Genomic DNA, 14,722 nt, shown 5'->3' with positions numbered 1-14,722 from the left:
CGTACATTTCCGAGAGCAGAGTTGCTCAGTTGCCTGGATACTGCATAGAGTACTCCGTAGAGTTGGGCATGGATGCATGTATAAAAAAGTAAGGCTGCTCAAGGGCGGAGCGACAAATCTGCCTTGCAGGGAGGCGCCAAAAGTAATCAACACCAACCATTCATTGACCGCCGAGTCCCTGAGATCGGGATCGCATTGCCCTCATTCGTTGCGCAGAAAAGCAACAACCGAAATGCTCGCCCTGTAACAAATTGGCGCCCAGAGCGTGGTACCGTCAATGTGGTGGGGGGTTGGATTGGGTTTTTTGTAACGAGGCAAGCTGAACGAGGCAAGCTGAACGAGGCAAGCCGAGTGAAGGTACGTACGCTATCAATTTAACCAACCAAGGCACTTTTTGTTTGTTGACGACCCCTGCCTGGAAAGCCTGGATGCACACCTGTTGCCCGGCGCCCGACCACGCCCGACCACGCCGGACGGATTTGCTTGCATTTAAGAATCGCGAAACTCACAAGGTGAAAACTGGCAACCGCGCAAAGGTTTTTTTTTTCCTTCTTTTTTTTTCTTTCTTCCCCAGTTCTTTATCTCTCGGGTAGTGGGCAGGCGCTTGTCGTCACCATTGCCTGCCTTCCAAGCCCCGTTGACGCGTTCCAAGATTTCCTCGGGGAGGAGCCCTCGAAGTTCTTTTCTTTCTTCATGTCCGAGGCGGAAGCTGCAAGCCGCGAAACCGTCCAGCCACCGGAAAGTAGAAGTGGGGTATATTCAAGGGATCGGCGCCGATCTTGACCCAATTAGACCGCTGGGATCCCTCAACCCTAGCCACTTTAGCCCCTGCCAATCGTGACGCTTTTTTATCGCTCCCAACCTCCCCCAAAATCACATAGCGAACCCCCCCAATGCCAACTCAGTAAGAAACCTGCTGCATTGTTGGCAAGTCTTGTCTTTTGGTTGGCACACTATGGATGACGCGAGAATGGCTCGGACATGGGTATAAAACTCGTATTACTCTATATATTTCTATGTGTGAATTTTTATCTGGAGGTTGGGAGCGCACGTTTGTGGATTCTTTACCAAAAACCAACGCCACTCAAGGGTATTTCCATGTGGTTAAACGCTCTTCAAAGACATCGGAATTGTCCTACTTTACCATTTTACCCACACTTACAGTTACCTACCTTACCTTTGTACTTGGATAAACCATCAAGCCACCTTCCACTTGAAAGGCAGACAATATATCAACAATAAGCCTATTTGTTTAGTTTCCACTTGTCTCCAGGCCTAATATCTCACCAAACTCTTACTTTATTGAGTCTTTGAGCTTTGAGAGTGCTCCAGAGGAGTGGGTGTATTGCGAGGGTGCTTACTGTCGAGAGGGAACAGAAGAAGAGGATAATATTCAACAACAAACCACATACCGCCACAATGATCTTGAGGTTAAGAACCGCAGTTCTGGCTGTGGCGTCCCTTAGCGGACTGGCACTCTCCCAGACATGGTCGGCCTGCAATCCCATGCATACGAGTGAGTTCACCCATCCCTATTTTCCCAACATGGTAAAGTCTTGTTTATCAATCCTACACATGTCCACCACTTTACTAAAATATACATCCAAACAACAGCAACATGCCCTGCCGACCCAGCCCTGGGCATGGCCATCAACGTTGACTTCACCAAGGGAGCCGTCAACTCGTTCGCCCCGAGCGGCGGCAACCCTACCTACGGCAGCGACGGCGTGACCTTCACCGTCGCCAAGGGCGGTGACAGCCCGCAGCTCATCAGCCAGTTCTACATCATGTTTGGCCGGGTTGAGATCGTAATGAAGGCTGCGCCCGGCAAGGGCATCGTCAGCACGCTGGTGCTGCAGTCTGACACGCTCGACGAGATTGACCTCGAGTGGCTGGGCGCCGACGGCAGCGAGGTGCAGTCCAACTACTTTGGCAAGGGCCTGACCACCAGCTACAACCGCGGCCAGTTCCACGCCAACCCGGGCAACCAGGACGGATTTCACAAGTACGTCATCGACTGGACCGACGAGCGCATCGTCTGGCTCATAGACGGCACCGCCGTCCGCACCCTCAAGGCCTCCGAGGCCGAGCCCAACCAGTACCCCCAGACCCCGATGCAGATCAAGTTCGGCGCCTGGTCCGGCGGCGACCCGTCCCTGCCCAAAGGCACCATTGACTGGGCCCGCGGCCCCACCGACTACAGCAAGGGGCCCTTTTCCATGAAGGTCAAGTCCGTCATGGTCGCCGACTACTCGACCGGCAAGCAGTACAAGTACACCGACCAGAGCGGCTCCTGGGGCAGCATCAAGGCCGTCGATGGCGACGTCAACGGCAACCTGGGCAAGGTCGGAAGCCCCACAATCACCGCCACCGCCCTCGCCTCGAGTTCGCTGTCGCCGGGCGTCCCCGCCGGCATCGGCGCCAACCCCAGCCCTGCGCCCCGTGTCACCGGCGCTCTCCCAGATGGCTGGGTCATGAGGCCCAATGGAAAGATTGTGCCCATCGGCAACGCCGTACACAATCGTGAGTTTTCCCCTCAATTTTCCCCCACTTTTGTTCCTGCTGCAGGTCTCTCCCTGTCGAATGTTGACACCACATACTAACCACCATATCCAACAGGTCCCAGACTGGCATTGGCACTCGGCCCTCTCGCCCTTTCTCTTCTCCTGTGTGCTCTGATGCTGTAAAAAGCATGCGCTCTCGAGATTTGTATTCTTTGAGCTCTTGACGACACGAATTCTGATTTACGTTGTTGTGTTTTCCCCCCTTAACCTTTTTCATGATCTGCATTATCTCGGGCGTTTGCATCGGTACGGAGCGGCGGTTTTAGACTGCATCTATTAGCGGGCTTTTATCAGCGCCATGCGTTTAATCTCCATGTATAGACTAATGGCTTTTTTGCTTCTTGTTTTGGACCCTCTGCATAAGATTCTCATGAACCTACAGGATATTCATCATGACATAACACGAGTAATGGTAGCATGCATATATATACACCAAGTTTCACGGATTAGCGCTTCTTTGATCCGGTTTATCCCCCTCACCTAGAAAATACTTGTGTCTTCTCACCTCCAGCTCCGAGGGATACCTGTGCGGTCGATGGGAACCATCCGGCATGTTACGCAAGTGACGGACATTTACTCATCTCTTGGTATCCTAGCTCTGCAAGAAGTACTTGTTTTATTCGTGTTCTCGACTAGATGTTGATCGCTGTAGAGTGGTCTACTTCTACTTAGAAGAAAAAAGTAAAATGCCACAACAATCTGATCCCTTGCTGAGAAACCCAATGTTTGCTAGTCAGGTTTGTAAATAATAAACCGCATCCTCTCCAGCCCAAAAAATGATCTCAAACCGCAAGGTCCAGATGGGAAAAAATCGGCGCAGAGGAAACCGAGCCGCCTTGACGACAGGCCTCGGGGGTTCTCGCTCCATAGTGCTGTTTATGTGACGAGGAGTGGCTGCTCCAAAAAAGGAATGCTCAAAATAAATTGCTTTTTGGAAATAACCAGGAGTCTGCTGAAGTGAGTGCGCAGAAGTCTATATACATATGACACAAGGGTTGATTTAGGTAAGCGGTTTGTCCGCTGAGGGCGTCATATGCACCCATTCCTGAAAGGCAGAGGAGACGAAGTGTAGGTGACGAGAGACTTAGAACTCCCACTCGTCGTCTTCGCCAACGGATTGAATAGCCCAGTTGAACTTCTCCCGTAACGTTTTGGAAAAGAACTTTTCGATGGGTACATTCATCTTGTTGCAGAAGACAACAGTAAGACGAGGATCGATGTAGTTCTTTGGGGGTCATATAGTTAGTAATTGTTGTAACAGAACACCGGCAGTGTTCAAGTAATTCACTCACAATCTTGGAAGTGCCAAGAGCCACCTCCTTGTTGCCATCACGGTCGGCGGCCTGAAGTTCCATGGTCCTGATACGCTCGTCAAGCTTCTTGACCTGCTGCTCGAGCTTCTCTACAGTGACGCCTCGGCCCTCGGCCAAGACCTTCTTGGTCTTGTTCTCCTTCTTGTACATAGCATCCATCTCGCTGGCTGCCTTGAGTCGCTCCTTAAGCTCCTTCTCGGGCATCTTTTTTTCACCGTTAGCCACGGCCTTCTCGTTGTCCTTTTCGAACTTTTTGGTGATTGCGGCCCTCTTTTCCTCGACCAAGAAGGCCTGGTGTTCCTTTACCCACTCATCCGTAAGCTCAGGAATGCGCTCAAAGAATTGCGCACCCTTCTTCTTCTTCAGCTTCGGGTCGAGGTCGATCATCATCATTTTAGTGCGCCATTGTTGATACTTGAGTCCAAGGATGCGATCGCCTAGCTTCTTCATCTGGGCGTCATGGCTAGCACCAACACTGCGCTTGTGGTTACACAAAATGGCGACTTGACGATTGCAGTCGTTGTAAATCTTGACCTTTTCGGCATCACTGATGTTCTTTTTGCTGTGAAGCTTCTGAAGGAGCGTTGACATGGTGTATGAAGCATTGTAGGTACGGAAGACCTTGGCGGTCAACCCCGGCATGTAGCTGGACAAGTGTTTGTTGAGTTGAGAAGTCTGCGAAGCAGTTAGACCAAGTTTGTCCAAATACAACGATAGTTAGGAAAACTTACTGTGAGTCGATCGAATATATCGTCGCCTTCAACCTTGGGAGCCTTCTTGAACATCTTCAAGTTCTTGAACACCTGAGCGTCTACTTCAACCTCTTGCTCGAAGCGGATGCTGTCTTTACCCAAGAAATCAAGGAAGACCTTGTTGGGGGGCTGCAGCGATACGTTTTCGACCTTGAGTGAGCAGCAACCCACCGTCTCGGCCTCATTCTCGGTATCCTTCTCGTTTCCAGCTCTCAGAGCGAGTTTGTCAATGAAGTACATGGCCGTGGCCCTCTGACGATCGGCCATAATCTCGCTCCTCAGTTCCCGAGTGTAGTCGGCACGGATGCGGTCAATGTGTTTCTTAAGCTCCCTGGCCTTCTCGAACTTCTTGAAATCGGCTTGTCCCTTGACCGCGCTGTTCGCGGCAAGCATGACGTACTTGTAGTTGCCGTTCACGTTCTCCTGCCACATCGCCAGCCAAGTTGCCTTGTTGTCGTGCTGAACAGCCTTCCATTTGTGGCCCGCAGGCGGTTCAGGCACCTTTGCGCCTTTGCCGATATTTATTGTTACAGCCTCTGGAGGGACCCGCTCCTTGATCGTGCCAGTCTTTGGGTGCTCGCCACGGCCACGGAAAAGTGCAGGAGGTTCAACTCTGAAGTTGCCCACTTTCTCTTTGCGTCCATCCCACTTGCAGTATTTGTAAGGCTCCTCCATCTTGTCTCGTGCCTCCTTTTCGGCCTTCTTTTCCTCCTTGCTTCGTGCCTTTTTTGCTTCACTTTGTGCCTGGAAATGCTGGAATATGGGCTTGAAGTCGAGTTTTTCAAACTCCTTGATGTCAACTTTGTTGCCGTTCTTGTCCTTGGCGCCTCCAGTCTTCTTCAGCTTGTCCTTGAAACCAGTGAAGAAGTTTTTGATGAAGGTGGGATTTTCCACATTCTGCGTCGAATGAAGCATCGAGCCGAAGAAAGTAGCGACCTCCTCCGCTTCCGGATGCAGCTGTAACGGAATGCCGTTGTAATAAAGCTTGACGTTCTTTGGTAGCGGTTCGTAATCAGGCGGGAACAAGACGCCGTTGTGCTCCAAGGTATTCCACTTGATGCTGTCGTCCTCCTTCTTGGGTGCGTCCCACCAGCGATATTCCTCCTCTTCCTCTTCATCGCCCTCCACCTCCTCACTTGCTTGCTTGGCGTTGGTCTTTTTCGCTGCAGCAGCTTTGCCCTTTGCAGGCGCGGCTTTGGCAGCAGACTTCTTCGACTTCAGAAGAGGCTCATCGGAATCTGACTCAAACTTCGCCTTGCCGTTCGCTTTCTTAGCGGTGCCGTTGGATTGTCGCTTAGCAGCTGGCTTGGCCTTGCTTTTCAAGAGTGGTTCGTCGTCAGAGTCAACTTCGTGCTTGACGGCAGATTTCCTCCTTGCCTCGCTTGCTCTGATGGCCTTGGCCTCCGTGGCGGCCTTCTTCTCAATGGCGCCTTTTTGTTTGGCCAACTTCACTGTCAAAGGTTCATCATCTGATGATAAACCAGCGGTTTCGTGGACTGAAGGAGGGAGCTTTCCCTTTCGATTGCTCATCGGTTCATCGTCGCTATCCACCGGTACGCGGTGTGTCGACTTTCGGCGTTTGGCCAGAGGGGCGCCATCATCACTATCATCGCTATCCTCCTTGTATGCAGGCTTGCCAATAGAAGAGCGCGATTTGCGCTTAGGCTGTCCATTCGGGGCATCGACATCCATAGCATCATCGTCGCGAATCGGTCCATTTCGAATCGAGACTGGCGCAGGTGCATTGCTCTTATTAGGGTAGGCCTTGTCCAAAGCCATATCGTCTGCTTTCGATATCTTCGAAGACGAAACTAAAAAGGCAAGGTCCAAGTTAGTCGGCAAGTCAAGTGATGATACAGCTCGTCGTTTTCCAGGCCGGAGTCAAATTTGGCGGGGAGTTGGATCCTTCGTTCCCCCTTTCAGCTGAACTGCAAGAAGTGAGATCCACAACTTTGGGTAGAGTTGCCGCTCTCACGTCTCTGCATGAAGAGTCATGTATCAAGGTGGCCCAAAAAATTGGAGCATCTTATATGAACCTGGAAGAGGCCTAGAAAAGAGAATTTGACGAGGTAGGTGATCTTACCTTTGCCGTTCGTACGCGACATGGGCAAGTCATCATCCGAGCTCGAAGCCATCGCAACAGCGTGTGCGTTAATGAAACGCTGCGACAATGCCAATGGTGCTCGTGTTCGTGCCTGTATGTGTAGGATCTTGAGAGGACCCAGATGCCTCAGGAATGTATGGACCAGTGAGCGTGTCGAGGCGAAGATGATGGGCGTGAACAGTTTGCGACGACCGCAAACTAAATGTAGAGAAGTTTGTAAGGATCAACTTCTGGGCGGAGGACTGGAAACGAAAAGTGGACGCTCTGTCACAAGCCAAATTCAAGAAAAGCCATGGGCAAAATTGAGTGCATGACAAGAAGTGGAAAAGACCGTGGGTAGGGGAGAGGGAAAAGAGAGGTATGGGAATTAAGGCGAGAAAAGGTGGGTGAACGCGGGTCTAGACCAAAGTGAGAACGTGTCTCGGAGGAATTTTGAGGAGTTTGGCGCGGGTGAAGATTCACAATTCTAAGAGCAAAGCACTCTCTCACTTTGTTTTCTGCCTCCTGGTTGGCTTAGCTAGCACCGTGCACGATCTTTGATCTTTGCCGACTAAGGTAGGTAAGGCAGGCAAGGCAAGCAAAGCAGCCTCGGATTTGACAGAGTCAGCGCGTGTGGGGCGCGATCGAATCAAACGGCCCAAGCTTTGGAGGCTGATTGGACTTGAAAGCAAGTGAAATCACGGAGACAGGAAGAGAAAAAAAAAAGGCTAAAAAACCAAAAAACCAATGAGTGCAAAACAAAAAATATTGCACTGCCTGGAGACTGGGTTGCCGCGCCTTCTCGCGTCATGAACTTCAAAGTTGGGCGGGTCGGTTAAGTGGGCCAAGAAAGAAAAGGAGGAAAGACAAACGCAAGAAGGAATCAACGAATCTGACTGCACGACTGACTGGCTTGGCTTTGCGAGTTTGAGTTTTGCGGTACAGATCAGGCAATTGAAAAGGCTCAAGGTATTATGTAATACAAATGTGCTTAAGCCATTGATTAGAAACTACCTAGTTGCAGTACGTACCTAGATGCTAGTTTGTTACTCAGGTATTATATGGTTTCTAGGTACCGTGTAGCTTGCCCGGGTAGGTAAGCTACCTTGACCGGTGTGGAACTTGCCGGTCAATTGGACTGGAACGTGCATGGAATTTTGCCAAGCCGCTCGGGATCAAACCACATGTTCTATCACGTGACTAGCATGAGGAGTTTGCCGGGGAACAACGGAACGGGATTGGACTTCCCAACGACAGTCCAGCAAAAAGCCTACCGTCGACGTTCATACCTCCACCTGCCGATTGAATTGATCTTGAAACCGGTCAATTGGCTCTTACTCGACACGGCGAATTGAGCCACCGTTGGCAGAGGCTCGAATTTTATATTTCAGAACCTGCGCGTCATCTTAATACCGTCACAATGCTGTCAAGGGCTGCCAGACCAGCTTTGAGAGCTGGAGCTTCGGTTCCTTCTCGGTAAGTCGCGACAAGCTACCGGAGACGGCTGCAAACCGATGCGAGGCCAGTTCAGGCGATGTACGAGCTCTAAAGCTCAATGAAAGGGGCACGATGATTAGGATTTTGGGGTTGGGGGGAGTTGAGAAGGGATGAAAAAAAAACCCAGTGATATGATCAGTGTTGACCTTTGTTCGCCTTCACCACATCGCAGGGTCGTCGCAACACCCCAGAATGCCGCCAACTACGCTACGCTGCGTGAGATCGAGGGCCGCCTCAAGTCCATCAAGAACATCGAGAAGATCACCAAGACGATGAAGATTGTCGCCTCGACCAAGCTCAACCGCGCCCAGCGCGCCATGACCGACAGCCGCAGCTACGGCCAGACCTCCAACGCTGTCTTCGAGTCGGCCGAGACCAAGCCCCTCGAGGCTGAGGGCAAGAAGGAGCTCTACGTTATCTGCAGCTCTGACAAGGGTCTCTGTGGTGGTATTCACTCGGGTCTGTCTCGTTACGTCCGCAAGATGTCCGCCGAGAAGCCCGGCACCTTTGACCTGGTCATCGTTGGCGAGAAGTGCAAGGCTCAGCTGAGCCGTACCAACGCCAAGGACATCCAGATCAGCTTCGCGGGTGTTGGCAAGGACATCCCCACCTTTGCCGATGCCTCGGCCATCGCCGACCAGATCGTTCGTCTGCCCGGCGAGTACTCGAGCATCAAGATCCTCTACAACAAGTTCATCAACGCTCAGAGCTACGAGGCTACCCCTATCGAGGCTTTCTCCGAGGAGGCTATCGCTGCTTCGCGTAAGAAACTGGCCAGTTCCTTCTGATGTTGGTTGCGTTAGGATATGAGAGATGGTGGCTGACCTGTAACGAACCATATACGTATAGCCAACTTCTCCGCTTTCGAGGTTGAGGAGGGCATCCTGCCCAACCTCCGCGAGTACGCTCTGGCCAACTCCCTCTACTGGGCTCTGGCTGAGGGCCACGCCTGCGAGCAGTCTGCCCGTCGCAACGCTATGGACGTACGTATACCCCAGTGCGGAGTGACATAATCGTCAAGCTTCAGTTTGAGTGTAGTATGGAAAACCTTGATCCAACAGCCCCATCTAACTTACCATTCCTCTATTCGTATAGAACGCCTCCAAGAACGCCGGTGAGATGATCACCAAGTACCAGATTCTCTTCAACCGCACCCGTCAAGCCGTCATTACTGGCGAGCTGGTCGAGATTATCACTGGTGCCACCGCCTCCGCGGACATGTAAAAAGAGATATAGAAGGACAAGTGGATTCAAAGAGGGAAAGAAAACACTTTATTTTCAAGTCTTTTGTTTTCTCCTGCAAAAGCCTCTCATAGTTTTCTTCCCTTTGTAACAAATGCATGCGTTTAAACCCCCGACCATGCGGGAACCCCGTGTTAACAAAGTGTACTAAAACGCTAGAATAAAGATGATGTGCTGCTGATCCTCTCGAGGTTGTACAATTAATTTACTACAGTAGCTTTGATGTGTCTTTGGCTTTGAGGGCTGCACTCGGAGCAAAGAAATGTCGCACAAAAGACGCACTGGAGCAAATGATACCTGATCAGGTTCCTTGATTCCTTCACTCCCCCAGTCCATGTTTGCTTCCTTCACCCAAAGCATATACAATCAACCATAATTACGAAAAAAAAAAAAGCGATGGAATGTAGCAAGGTCGAAAAAATGTCAGAACCCTGCATTGGCCCACGCCGACACCTCGCTAGAAGCAACAGATTAGAGATTGAAAAAAAGAATCTCACCTCCCACAACCGAAAAGACAGGTTAGAAAACGTGATATATATATATATGCATGCAAGCCAACCCTTTGAACCCTTCCCAAGAAGAAAAACAGCAACTATTATCTGCAAACAATCCAGTCATGGAACAAAAACAACATGGAATAGGGGAACAGAAACGAGGGCCACCAAGAAAACTCGAAACAAATCAGTGAAGCTTTGTAAACTCAGACTTCAGCCCGTCATCTCGATGTCTCCGTCCTCTTTCACGCCTGCCTTGTCGACAGCAAGCTTCTTGGCTTGACGACCAGCCTCCTCCTCCACGGCTGGCGATCCAGCAGCGGGTCTTGATGCTTTGACATCTTCCCCAACACTGCTGGGGCCGACGACGGCATTGGTGTGGGCTGTGGGTTTCGGGTTCTTTTTTTCGAAATCGGCCGCAATTTCGAGCGCCTGTTTGTTCCATTCATTCGACTTTTTAGTCCATTCGGCCATTGCCTTGACGTATACTTCTTTAAGCGTCGCAACTTGCTCAATGAACGGCCGCCTCTGCTCTTCGGAGGCTGCATTCCACATCTTGCCCGCCATGGCGCGGACCTCATGAGCCGTGGGAGGACCCTTGCCAGGCCGACGCCCCTCGAGGCACTTCTGCCTCGCCGCCTCTGTGTTCGCCTTGGAGAAGAGCAAGTGCGCCTTAGTCGCGACTTTAGCAGGCTGCAGCGGGTGTTCGCCCAAGAGGGACCACTGATGCTCCCAAAGTTGAGCCTGCCATGCCTCCTCGGCCTCCTTCTGCGGATCCCGGACCTGATCAGTCGTCGACTTGCGCTTTAGCAGTGTAGACGTCGTCCCAGTCTCCTTGGGGACGATCAGGGGCGTCTGCACCTCTATGGGTCCGAGCATGTCGTTGAGCACCTCAGCCGCAGCCCTCAATCCGGACATGTAAGCTCCATGGACCGTGGCTGGATGTGTCGCACTGGTGTGTTCTCCTGCAAAATACAACCTGTCGATGGAACGCGACATGAGGTCATAATCTTCCAGCTGCATGTTAGGCCCCGCAGATGAGTAGCTTCCGCGGGCGAACCTGTCCGAGGCCCAGCGGGTGATTATTGATTCCCTCGGTTGAGGCACAGATTTACCAAAGATGGATCGCAATACCTCGGTGGCCTCTGCAACTAGGTCATCGTTCGGGGTATTTTCTGTGTCGAAGGCAGCATCGCCAGCCATCAACGCAAGCAACGTAGGCATCCCACTGGTGTTGGTTACATTGAACCACTGGAAGAATCGACCTCTGTCTGACGAATAGTCCTTCGGGTGCAGACTTGACCGGCTCTGAGGTGCGCGCAGAACGCCAAATATGTCCTTGTCCTCTTCCCAGAAGGGTTGATCGTACACAAGCACGACCTTGTTCAGAACTCCAAAACCGAGACGCTCGATGGCATCTGCCTTCCAGGATGGCAGTGGCGGGTCGAACGTTATGTCGCCGTGCTTGAGCACGCCGAGCGGGATCGTGTTGACAACGTAGTCTGCATCTATGTTGCTGCCATCCTCTAGCTCGATCTTGTAGCCGGGCTGCTCATCGGCAGGGAGAGAATCTTCATCAGATGATTTCCTCCTGATGGTCTTGACCACTTTTTTGTATTTTATGTCCAGAGATGAAGGAATCTGAGCAAGACCAAGTGCCAGGCTTTGGTAGCCTCCGACCACCATGGTATGTTTGCCTTCCCACTCGTTGCCCATGTCGATATCCCAACCCCTAAGGCTCAGTTGGTGAACGTTGGTAGCATTGCTGTATTCGAGATTCGCAACGTGCCAGTTGAACATCCTCATGTCCTGGGAGTTGAGGTCCACGATGTCTTTGAACTGCATGATTGTCTCATCTAGAACTGACCCGAACGTGGCATCCGGGGCATTGACGGCCGGCCCAATGTCAATGTCGGCGTCATCATCAACACCTTTCTTCAGATTCCAGCCCAGCAGCTTTACGGTGTGTGCTGCTTTGTGTGCTGCCGGAGTTCCAGGCTCGAGATGAACCCGACCCGTAGCTCGATCTGACGAGACTGGAACCAGGTCGACTCTGGGTGCAATATTCTGTTCGGCCACTGATGGGGCTTGCGGTTGTGCCGCTGCCGTCTCTTCCACGTAGCTGATAGTCTTGTGGACTTCTGCCCAGCTGTCTTTGCCCTCGTCAATCAATTCTCGCTTGCCTTCCAGCCACTTAGGCAGTGGCAACTTCCATTTGTACTCTGCAACCCTTTCGATGCAGTGGTTGTAGAGCTTGTCGATCAGCATGTCACGATCTGGGTCGAAAGGCTTGCCGTTAGTATCGTAAATGTTGACCAAGTTGAGATCCGACCGAAGCGCATGACAACCGAGACCCAGCTGACCGCGAATAAGAATGTTTATCGGATTTCCCCTGTCGAATCCTGTGATAATCATGCCGCCCATCTCAGCAGTGTATCGCCTCGGGGGACCGTCCCCTCGAGCGGGCGGCGCCGTTCTAAAAGGTCGCGAGTAGACCCTTCCACCAATTCTGGACCTGCCCTCTAGGACCACCACCTTTGGCAGCAGCTCACCTCGCTCGCGAAATCTCCTGGCATATTGTGCGAACAAACCCTGTAATTGTCGAGCACAGCCTAGACCCGAAAGGCCTGCTCCAATCACCACAATAGTCTTTTGTTTTGTTGGAGTGCCGGAAGCTCCGGGTTTGGACCGGAGCGGACGCACCTCACAGCAACCAAAGTTGATGTATCCTTCTCGTACAAGCCAGTCAAAACAGACGCTTGCAACGTCAAACCAGCGGCTATCCTTAGCGCAGCCAATAGCCTCCTCCCGCGTCAGGACGAATGTGGGGTTTCGCACCCATAACCTTAGAATTCCATTCCTGAGATTCAAGTACGTAGTTATCTGTGCCTGACTGATGTGGTCCCTGAGCATCAAATACTCGTCCGGATGAAGCGCATACGGGTTAAGTCTCGACGACTCGGCGGCCGCGATGCACTGTATGGCATACTCCTGAGTGGAAACGTCGGTCGGGATCGAGGTCCTTGGTCTGAGATCATATTTCTTGTTCTGCCCATACTTTATCCTGAACTTGGATGGCCTCGGGCTTGGCTTTAGTGGCGGCGGCTGAATAGACTCAACGGGGCGCACAGTCTCTGAGGGGGGTTGGGCCTCCTGACTGATGGGCTCGGGGGAAGGTTCTAACGGCTTCGATGTCTCAGGGACTTCAGGGGCCTCAGGGGCCAGCGCTACCGGCGGAACCGGCGGCTCGGGTCGGTCAAGGTCAATGGGTGTGGTGGCTTTACTAGAGAGGGAAGAAGGAACGGAGGATAATTCCGACTGATCGCTTAGTTCTGATATGCATCTCGAGTATGAGGGCCCGTCATCTTCAACCATTGCTGACAAGGATGGTTTGAGCGTGGGAAGAGGGTCTTCCATCGATGGGGGACTGCCATGCGGTCAGCCCATAAACAACTAAAGGTCAACCGAGTAATACAGTTGTGATATAAAAGGGAAACAAGAACCAATTAAGTAAATGAATAAAATAGGGGCCGGCAACGCAGCTGATCATGCATGTAGTAGTTGCATGTGATCTGGCAGCAAATTGAGGTTGGTGACAGACAGGGGCCAGAATGAGGTGAAACATAAGGCTTGAATGCGACAACATGGTATGGAATACACGATATACGGCTCAACCACAGTCAGGGACAACACAGTACCGCTTGGGTGTTGTCGGAACAAATAGCAGAAATAAACGTACCTGTCAGTTCCCAGCGGCGTAGACACCATGGACTCCTCAGAACTTGTAGTCTCAGCAGCGCCCGTCTTGACGATAATCTCGGATGCATCCTCGGTGCTAGCAATCGATACACTTCTCACGCTGACCAGGGCCGAGGGTGCAGAAGTCGACGCCGGCGGCAGGTGGGCCGGTTCCGGCTGTGCAGTGGGTGACGACCTGATAGCCTGTCGCCGAGATCGAGTGGATGGCGATGGGTTGGATGATTTGTTGGATGCTCCTCGTGATGGCCGAGGTGGAGTTGACGCCGGCAAGGGGTCACCGAGTTGGATCGAGTCCTTGGCCCCCATGGACAGGATATCCCTCCCCGACCCGGCGGAATTCCTCAACCGCCTCTTGACCCCTCCGTCCATTGTGTACAGTCGGCTGCTGTCCCGATCGAGATGGTCTGGAGGGGTGACGGTTGGATGGGTGGATGGATGAGGTTTTTATATATCAGGATATCAAAGCGTAGGCTTTTTATCAACTTGGAGCGGCTCTGCAACCTCAACCCTCGCACCAATTCCGCCTTGAATCCACCGCGATACCAAGAAAATCTCGACGACCATCGGTCTGCTGCTGGATTGATTGTAATACAGCAGTATTAAAAAGAGCTGCGTGGGGCATGTGTCAGTATAAATTGAGGGTCGAAAATGACATATACAATCCAACATATATGATCAGGAAAAAAGGCCCCGTCGTACGACGGGTTTTTGGCTTCGAGCAAAGAAAGTCACTGACTTGGCTGTGTTGGCCTGGGCGGGGGGCACTGACTGGGATCGGGACCGGCAACCTCGCTTTTCAACCGCTAGTCTGCAGAGGTTGGGTGGCTGCTCAGGGGAGCGGAAGAAGTCGAGTTTTGTTATACTTATCGTCTCAATTACCAGATATTGCAAAATGGGTTAGAGAATTGGCTGTTGGATGATTAATTCGCTATAAAGGCCCGGCTCGACAGGACAGGACTGTGCTGTAGGTCAGGCCATTAGTTAACCTTCAAGGGCTGCCGGGGAATCGACTCGCAAA

The 14,722-nt window shown here is 51.9% G+C and overlaps 4 protein-coding genes across 4 annotated transcripts; 2 read left to right on the top strand and 2 right to left on the bottom strand.

The window, feature by feature from the left end:
• The first annotated feature begins 889 nt into the window (after positions 1 to 889).
• On the top strand, positions 890 to 3,037 carry MGG_09918 (uncharacterized protein). Its single transcript, XM_003709968.1, has 3 exons — positions 890 to 1,516; positions 1,615 to 2,523; positions 2,620 to 3,037. Exons 1-3 carry the CDS (start codon positions 1,420 to 1,422, stop codon positions 2,685 to 2,687), a joined length of 1,074 nt encoding a protein of 357 aa, XP_003710016.1. The 5' UTR covers positions 890 to 1,419; the 3' UTR covers positions 2,688 to 3,037.
• A 124-nt stretch (positions 3,038 to 3,161) lies between these two features.
• MGG_09917 (DNA topoisomerase 1) lies at positions 3,162 to 7,587 on the bottom strand. The gene is made up of 4 exons (XM_003709967.1): positions 6,713 to 7,587; positions 4,609 to 6,440; positions 3,857 to 4,552; positions 3,162 to 3,789 (listed from the first exon to the last, which is right to left on the bottom strand). Exons 1-4 carry the CDS (start codon positions 6,762 to 6,764, stop codon positions 3,649 to 3,651), a joined length of 2,721 nt encoding a protein of 906 aa, XP_003710015.1. The 5' UTR covers positions 6,765 to 7,587; the 3' UTR covers positions 3,162 to 3,648.
• Positions 7,588 to 7,910: 323 nt separating this feature from the next.
• MGG_09916 (ATP synthase subunit gamma) lies at positions 7,911 to 9,632 on the top strand. Its single transcript, XM_003709966.1, has 4 exons — positions 7,911 to 8,188; positions 8,382 to 8,971; positions 9,059 to 9,192; positions 9,305 to 9,632. The coding sequence occupies exons 1-4, from the start codon at positions 8,133 to 8,135 to the stop codon at positions 9,431 to 9,433; spliced, it is 909 nt and encodes a 302-aa protein (XP_003710014.1). The 5' UTR covers positions 7,911 to 8,132; the 3' UTR covers positions 9,434 to 9,632.
• A 526-nt stretch (positions 9,633 to 10,158) lies between these two features.
• On the bottom strand, positions 10,159 to 14,664 carry MGG_09915 (lysine-specific histone demethylase 1; the record flags this gene model as incomplete). The annotated part of the gene is made up of 3 exons (XM_003709965.1): positions 14,474 to 14,664; positions 13,685 to 14,313; positions 10,159 to 13,372 (listed from the first exon to the last, which is right to left on the bottom strand). Exons 2-3 carry the CDS (start codon positions 14,071 to 14,073, stop codon positions 10,159 to 10,161), a joined length of 3,603 nt encoding a protein of 1,200 aa, XP_003710013.1. The 5' UTR covers positions 14,074 to 14,313; positions 14,474 to 14,664.
• Between the last annotated feature and the right edge of the window lie 58 nt (positions 14,665 to 14,722).

Source organism: Pyricularia oryzae, chromosome 1 (genome assembly GCF_000002495.2).
Source record: "Pyricularia oryzae 70-15 chromosome 1, whole genome shotgun sequence".
Lineage (NCBI taxonomy): Eukaryota > Fungi > Ascomycota > Sordariomycetes > Magnaporthales > Pyriculariaceae > Pyricularia > Pyricularia oryzae.
The sequence above is the reverse complement of the archived record's forward strand: the minus strand, read 5'-3'. Positions and strand labels throughout refer to the sequence as shown.